General features: G+C 42.7%; 1 protein-coding gene across 1 annotated transcript in view; it reads right to left on the reverse strand.

The window, feature by feature from the left end:
- pear1 (platelet endothelial aggregation receptor 1) overlaps positions 1 to 8,678 on the reverse strand; it is a 71,958-nt gene extending 63,280 nt beyond the window's left edge. Inside the window, exon 1 of the mRNA XM_085177228.1 lies at positions 8,417 to 8,678. Coding sequence (XP_085033354.1) covers positions 8,417 to 8,424 — 8 coding nt within the window. The 5' untranslated portion in view covers positions 8,425 to 8,678. The remainder of the gene's footprint in view (positions 1 to 8,416) is intronic.
- Positions 8,679 to 8,788: the final 110 nt, after the last annotated feature.

Here is an 8,788-nt window from a genome sequence, read left to right on the forward strand (position 1 = left end):
AACGTGTTGAGTATGTTTAGCTAACAATCCGTCCATCCATACTGTTGACCTGATCTTGACCCTTAAATTTGCGATTTTGTACATTTATATACAACATTATAAAACTTCATAGAATATAAACAATTTTAATATTCTGTGTTCTGTATATATTTCCACTGTGACAGTGTTGCACAACTACTTGCACTTTAAATTCTCGCAAAGGAAGAATTTCATTGCTCTGCGTAACCACTCGTGTTTTGCTGTGTATATGACAATAAACTTCTTGAATCTAAGACCAGTTTTAAAGCTACATTTATCTCGTATGCACAGTTTTTGGCAATTTTTTGACTTTGGAGTGTTATTGTGTATTTAAATACTTTATAGATAAATAAATATATCGGTCTAGTGGCTATCTTTTTTATCTTTTTAGATAAATGTCAACTTTTCAAAACTGTTAAGGTCCACTCAGTTCTTTTTTCTCCTGCGTGATTACTGAGGCACTTGTACGCCCAGCTGTGAATCAGTTATTTGCCAAACAATCCTGTGTGAAGGGTGGCAGAGGGGAGTGGGAGCTGCATCCTGGAAGACAGATGTGCATCTCAATGGATTCTCAATGTGGTCCGACGTATCTATGGTACCCAGATAACACTAAGGTCCTGGACCAATATTAATACACGCAGCAGCAGCTGCAGCTGCAGCAGCAGCAGGCCAGGACAGGTACAGTTCACCAGAGTCATTTTCAGTCATTATCTCGTCTGCCTTTGCTTCTCTATCTGTATTTTCAGGAAGTCCAGCTTGGGACAGTAAATTCCTAAAAGTTAAGAGCGTGATTTACAGCCCTACCACTGGCACATGGTGTGCTGCCTTTTTGGAGGACTAGGTGGAAACCTGTAACTTATTAAAGTGATCACTTTAGAGCCATTTTTTCACATATAGCCCCAAAGCTCCCTCTCTCCAGATGGGCCCCATTCTGCAAGCATCTGGAAGTTCGAGCCTTATTTTCTTCACTGAAAAACTCGAGCCACGTGTGCTACCCTGAAGGTGAACTCTCCAAGATGTTCCTTTACTTAGTCTGTTCCTCCGTGCTTTCCCAGCAGCGTCGCTAGACTGAAACTGTTTCAGCCCCCACAGGTGGTGCCATTAATTCACTTTGTTTGGCTGCCTCGCGGCTAACGAAAGATGAAAGAGGGCTCTGCAGAATGTGCTGTAGTTAATTGAAAGCCCTGGCATGGTCATCTGCATTGTGCAACACATTTGTCTCTTGGGGCTTCGTGCAATGACACACTCGTATCTGTTTAACGCAGCAGGAAGACGGGGAGCAAAGAGGAGACGAGAGCCAGAGTCGAGCCACCGCACAGGACATCCTGGGCAAACAACACCGTGGGAGGGCAAACGCCAGGGATGGCAGGAGGGAGAGAGGGTGCGGGAGCCTGTCATCTTGTGACGGTGTTCACGACTGGAGGAAACCAAGTCGAGGGGAAACTGTTAACACTTTTTCTTTTTCGGGATGCCCAGAGGCAAACAGAAGCAGCAGGAAACACAGCAGGTTGTCTGTGAGTCACTGAGGATTATTTTTCCATCACAGTGAGGATTCTCCAGGCTTTTCAACTACTGCTGGAAATTACTTTCAACTATTTACCAATTAACAAGCAAGCCAAGAGACCACTTTTGTGGTTAACACACTGCAAACTCAAAAGCTACCGCTGAGTATCTTATCAGCACTTTACTGATTATTACGTCTGTGAAGATAGCAGGCTTTTCTTATTACTTTTTAACTGACTACAAATCTCTGGTTCATTATCATCTGTCTGCAGCTAATAACTTCAGCTCTCCAGCTCTTAGATTTTCATGCACAGGGCAAAAGAAGCCCCACAGGTCCACTCTGCCTCTGCTCTGTCTTCACTCATTATGGCAGAGCACCACAGGAATGAAAACTGGGACAAACAATAGGAAGCAGATAGGAAACATCTTGTACATCCAGGGCTGCGTCTCTATGCTCGCTTCCTGCGGCGTGTAAACAAAATAAATTGGGGTTAGAAAAAAGTGCGACACATAAAAGAGAATCCTTGAAAGGTGTCATCAGACCTGCTGCTCTCACATTTTCCAACAGCAAGCGCCACTTGGCTTCTAAGCGTCCCTTTTCCCCCCACAAAGAACTCTTTTTTCCACACAGAGCTTGTGTTGTTTTGAATAATGGGTATGCTGATAATCTGTCATCTTGTCTATTTTGGGGCCTAGGTTTGTATTTCAGAAGTGGCCTGAAAAAAACAAAGTAGAAGAAGAAAATACGTCTCTCATAAAGCGCAAGATGGACGAGTCGGAGCTTAACGCAGCTGGTGGAGTGGATCTGGGTTTGAACTCAGGAAAAGCATCGAGAGTTGTAGCAGTCCGTGTCCACGTGGTGCCAAGCATGACATAAAGGCCATTTGTTTTTCACATGCAAACCTCTCATCTTGCATGGTTAAGTCATATTTTCTCTTATGGCTGACAAAATAAACACTGTCTGCCTGATTTCAGCGGCTATGAAAACAAACAATAACAAAAACATCACAGCGGTGGAGACAAAGAGCGAGAAGCCTCCTGGGCTGTGAACTTGGGACCATATTTCTTCTAATTCTACATCTCAAGTTTCACTTGGTTCCAGCCGTCCTGCAAAGACAGACACCAGCAAAAGCCCACGAAGTCTTAATGAACAATGTCTCCACGGCTGCTCCACCCACCGCCCAGAACAACCACCCACATAAGCAACTTCAGGAAAGACCCTCACCACAGTACAAGTGGTCTGTGGTCACTCCATCAACCCGCCCCTGGCTCCTCCTTCATTTCCAGCTCCAAACCCCTCGACCTCTACTTTTTATAACTGGTTATTTGAGCCGAGGCCCGATGAAGCTGTTCCGGTGCCAGAGCAGAGCGAGCGACCCAAACCCCCTGAGCTGAAGGGCCGCGCTCCAATCTGCTCCGAATTATTTGCGCGGCTGCAAAGCACATGGGGTTGAAAGCCTTATATAAGCCTGTGGTAGGAATATTCAACCAGCGTCACCTTCTTTTCAATTCCCTTTGCTCTTTGTCGTTTTCCTGACGACTATTTTTACATCAAAAATAACTTTTTGAAGTTCATACAGGCCACTTTTTACATCTTCTGAACTTTAATGGGGAAGACTCTGTCGCCAGTGCGTAAAAGGGAGAGCATGAGTAGAATCGTGATTTAACATAATCATAGACGGTGCTTTTAATGATTTATGTGAACATGTTTAACCTCAATCTCTGGAACTGCTTGAGTGGAAAATGTAGTATTTTCTGTGAAGGTTCTCAGTCATCCAGGTCATCGTAGTCAAAGGCGCTTGCAAAGAAAAGCGTCTGGACTTCTTTAAGTTGCTTGAAGACGTTTCACCTTCATCCGAGAAGCTTCTTCAGTTCTAAGGTCAAATGGTGAAGAGTCCCAGATATAAACCTAGTGGGAGTTTCCCCCCACAGAGGGACAAAAGGACCCCCTGATGATGGCCTACTTGTTGTTCCTAGAGTATTTAAAAGTAGAATGGGAGGCAGAGCCTTCAGTTTTCAGGCCCCTCTTCTGTGGAACCAGCTTCCAGTTTGGATTCAGGAGACAGACACTATCTCTACTTTCAAGATTAGGCTTCAAACTTTCCTTTTTGCTAAAGCATATAGTTAGGGCTGGACCAGGTGACCCTGAATCCTCCCTTAGTTATGCTGCAATAGACGTAGGCTGCCGGGGGATTCCCATGATGCATTGAGTTTTTCCTTTCCAGTCACCTTTCTCGCTCACTATGTATTAACAGACCTCTCTGCATTGAATCATATCTGTTATTAATCTCTGTCTCTCTTCCACAGCATGTCTTTATCCTGTCTTCCTTCTCTCACCCCAACCGGTTGCAGCAGATGGCCCCGCCCCTCCCTGAGCCTGGTTGTGCCGGAGGTTTCTTCCTGTTAAAAGGGAGTTTTTCCTTCCCACTGTCGCCAAAGTGCTGCTCATAGGGGGTCATATGGTTGTTGGGTTTTTCTCTGTATCTATGAAGCGCCTTGAGGCGACTTTTGTTGTGATTTGGCGCTATATAAATAAAATTGAATTGAATTGAATTGAATTGAATTGAATTGAATTGAATTGAATTGAATTGAATTGAATGATCCTCTAATCGCCTGAGCCAAGGTGTGAAACTGGGTGTGGGTCCCAAAATGTAGTATTAAAATAATGTTATAATGAATTGGCTTCCCAGTAATAAAAATGTGAGGCATAATGGAAATTATTCAGCAAGACATGAAAAAAAGAATTCAGTTAATCAATAAAAATTTGAAGTAAACTTCTTTAGTTTCAAATTCTCAAAATTCGGAACAAATCCGCTCTGAAGAAGCTATTTTCAACCACTTCTGACCACAGAAACTGGTCCTGGTCATCATCCAGGCAGAAAAACATCCTGACACTAACATTTCCCACTATTGGTGGTTTGCACCAACACAGCACCCATCGCTCTTCCCTACACTGGCATCATTTATTAAGCCTAACAGATCCACAGTTAAGTTCATAACTTGCAATGTTCTGATGGCCATGATGTCACCCATTTCAAACCTTCACTTTGACATCTGCCTTTATGACATTAGAGACTAAGTGTTGCTAGTGAAATGCAGACTTAAGCCTCGATTCTCTGTTACAGACAGCTGGAGATAGCACAGCGTATTTGCTGTATTGTAATCTGAAATCTCAGCAGACCAGTCAAAGACAACAGGCAGACACACGAAATCTCAACGTCACGTTTAAATCCCTTTGACCCAAGAAGACTTGCAGATATGGAAAGTAATCAAAGTGTTATCAGTGGACTAGAGAATAAAGTGAGCAGCCCACTGCTTAGTTTTCTAATATGCGCAAACACAACATTGCACCAGTCTGCAGACATGTTATTTCTACTGGAAGTTTACGAGGACTGACTCGCTTTTGGAGCCAGACTCTAGAGGACGAACTCGTTTGTAGCACTTTCTTTATTTCGCAGCCACAGAGGTTTCTGCTTAAGGCGTACATCGCAGTGAGAGCCATGACGATATTATTAAATCACCTCATGAGTCCACTGCACCCAGTGCAAAGAGTCACACCTACAAATATCTGCAGTAAATGTTGTGTGATGTTGAGATATATTTCATATAAGCCCAGGTAAAGTCAGGGCAGGCTCCGAGCATCAGTGTGCAAAAGACTAATCTGCGAGCGTGCACGTAACTCTATATGGCAGCAGCCGTGCTTCGATGGATAACGCAAACAAAGCCTTCAGACTGTGATGTTACATTGTGCTGTGTGGCCATCAGGGATGGAGTGACATTCAAAAGACAATGTGCAGACACTCCGGCTGCCCCATGCAGTCGCACAATAAATTTTAGAAAAGCCCAAGCACCGGGGGATCCAGTAACTTAAACCGAGCCCTTTTTTTCTCCAGTTCCACTTCATCTCTTTGTGTCTCTAGCCGGTGTCATCTCTAACCAAAACAAATCCAATAGCCCGCCTGAAATCAAGTCCTCTCCTGGACAAACAGATGTTCAGTCAGCCGGATCTCCAGCTGTCAGACTGGAGGCGATTTTTGTTGGTTGACCGGAGAGAAAAAATGGGTCACTATTATGCCACTGATAGCCGAAACAGTCTGCAAGAGGGCAGACGCTCTGTCAACCAATGAGGACTCCATATGAGGGCACGGAAAACAAAGACGCCCCATTTCAGTTCGTTTAGAACAGGCAGAATATAACTTATTGATTAAATATGAGCTTTAAAAAGGAGCTTTTAGGAATATTTGTAGACACGCAAAGTTCAGTCTGCAGTCGGAGACTTCCTGAGGTGTTTCAGTTGCCAGAGCAGATGTGAGGTCAGGAGTCCAGACCAGGTGGCTGAGATTTACTCTGATAGTTAATCATATCTCGCCTTCCATGCAGATGTTTATGAGTTGAAAGATGTCAGGGCCCCTTAATCAAAAAGCTTTTCATTCACAAGTCACAGACAATAACTGGATTTATGGTGATTTACGGTGATGTGCAGGAGTTCCACATTTCAAAGCTCTAAACTATAAACATGTCAATTTGTCATTAAGCCACGTTTCTACACTGGTTTCTCTTTAATCCAGTGGCTCAGCTAGTGACCCCCTCGTCTCCCGCCCTCCCGAAATGTGCTGCACTCTCTCCTTTTCAGTGTAATCAAACTCCTTTTAATCAACTCTTTCATATCAGAGTGCTATAAACATCCATTATTGTGTTACTGACTTCACACATGCCCAAAAGAAGAGAAACAATCCACAGCACCCGCTCACATCTGCAGAGAAAACACTCCATCTGCCTCATCTGATTAACTTCACTAACCGGACACGAACGCTGACTCACACAGCATCACATCAGGATGTGCGCGCTGTACACACGCGCAGCACTAATGGCTGCAGCCACCTTGCCGCCACGTTTCACTGGCTTGAATCACGGCTCCTCTGTGACCCAGAGGTGCTCCAGGACAGGGATTAAACCTGAACGGCTTAATGAAGATCAAAGAGAACAGAGGAAGAAGAGAAAAGAGCAGAACTACTCCCAGCAACTTCCTTTGCGAGGAATTGATGGAGGAAACGTGCCAGGCGAGCAGAGCTTTTTTGAGTCACGCTGTCTCTTGATAGTAGTTGGAAAAGTTTTCAAAGCAGAGGCAGAGACGCCAAGAAAAAAAAACACACCCGGGAGGAAAAGTGTGCAAGTGCACGAAGCGGTGACACAACGCCAGCAGTTCATTTAAACAAGTGCTTTAATTAAAAAAGAAAAAAGAAGGACTGATATGTGACAGATGTGATGTGACTGGAGGTTTCTTCCTGTTAAAAGGGAGTTTTTCCTTCCCACTGTCACCAAAGTGTTTCCTCATAGGGGGTCATGTGATTGTTGGGTTTTCTCTGTGTGTATTATTGTCTATCTGCCTTGAGGCGACTGCTGCTGTGATTGTGTTAAATAAAATTGAACTGAATTGACAGTTTGTATGTAGGACAAGAATAATCTTTTCTGATGAACAAACTTATAAATACACACTTTTAGAAAATAAACTCCCTAATTTTATCTTTTATTTTCAGGTAGCATGTTGTTGTAACCTGTTTGTATCCTGGTGGTTGGCAACTTTTCTTCTCTACCAGTCAGACCTTATAAAAGGTGCAGTACTGACTATCCATTAATTTAATTATTCTGGTTTTTTTATAGAGATTTTCTGATCTTATCGTCCACTCAAAGCTTCATCTGTCTCAACATTTAACATTGATGTTTTTGGACACCAACAGAAAAGTCATCCAGTTCTGGGTTCAAGCCTTCCTGAGATTTCCTGGGGTTTGAACCCAGAACCTTAACAGTGTGAGGTTACAGCAATCACTGGTTTACAATAAAGCTACAGGATGGGACTCGTCAGGATCAATTAAATGCTTCTCATTCAACTTTAATACACAGTTAGACCTTAAAATCCAAGTTTCCTTCTCTCACCCCAACCTTCTTCCTGTTAAAAGGGAGTTTTTCCTTCCCACTGTCGCCAAAGTGCTGCTCATAGGGGGTCATATGATTGTTGGGTTTTTCTCTGTATCTATGAAGCGCCTTGAGGCGACTTTTGTTGTGATTTGGCGCTATATAAATAAAATTGAATTGAATTGAATTGAATTCTTTACATATCTGGTTAAACACAGGCTGCCTTTTCATATTTCATCTTGTGTTACAAATATTGACCAACAAATGTGGACCTTCAAAGGTATTTTATGTCTAATAATCAATCACAAGTTTGAGTAGATTGTTCCAGTGTAGTTTCCAAAGCTAAGTGTACACGATGCATTTCACATGAATGAAGACAAAAGTGTCAAAATGTGATTTCAAATCAACAACAGCAACCACATAATTTAGCTCCAACAGACGACTTTACTGTTGGAGATTATGATCGAACATAGAAAATACATTCAGGACATAGAAACGTGAAATCTTATTTAGAGGACAAGTTCACTAATAATGTTCAAATGTGTATTATGTTGTAATGTAGCAGTATGGAAGATTTACGGGAGATTTTATGGAATATTGATGCGCATTATCTGATGAAAGCAGCCGAAGTATTCAAAGAAATGTAAAGACACGTTCAGAAACATGAATAAATGAAAACACGACCAGTAAAAGTAGAAGTACCAAAAGTAAAACTCGAATATTATACTGCATATTCTTAAATTATAGTGATCTATAATCGGCATTTAACTGAATGATTTATTTAATTTATACTTTTTTTATTTCATGAGATTAACTGACGTTTTCACCGTCTGTGGTGCAATAACAGCACATGCCGACACGCTACGTGTACGAGTGAGCAATTAAACAAAGGTGGATTCATTGACAGGTCAATAAGCAATAAATTATATTTGTTTAGTTTAGTGTTTGTTTGTTTGTTTGTTAGTAACAGCTTGTTACTCACCTTGGCATCCAGGAACACGCAGACTCTCTGCAGCTGAAATATTTCACCTAAAAAGCGACTTCCGAGGACGAAACTGTGAAGAAAAACGGCGTTTGCTTTAGAGCCCATACACTTAGAAAAATCTTCAAGCCGGATAAACATTCAGAAGTGAGACAGAGAAAAAATAACGAGAGCAGTTTCTTCCAAACGAGGGAGGGTCGTAAAGTGGAGCCAAGGAAAGTGGAAAAACTGTGACAGCGAGGGGACTGAGAGAGGAGGAGGGAAGAGGAGGAGGGAAGAGGAGGAGGGATAGGAGAGAGCGAGGGGGGAGGTCTGCAGGGAGACTGGGAGTTGTTTTTGCCTTCGGTGGGCCTCCAGACCTTGATGTGTAAG

The sequence above is a fragment of the Neolamprologus multifasciatus genome, chromosome 11 (genome assembly GCF_963576455.1).
Source record: "Neolamprologus multifasciatus chromosome 11, fNeoMul1.2, whole genome shotgun sequence".
Classification (NCBI taxonomy): Eukaryota; Metazoa; Chordata; class Actinopteri; order Cichliformes; family Cichlidae; genus Neolamprologus; species Neolamprologus multifasciatus.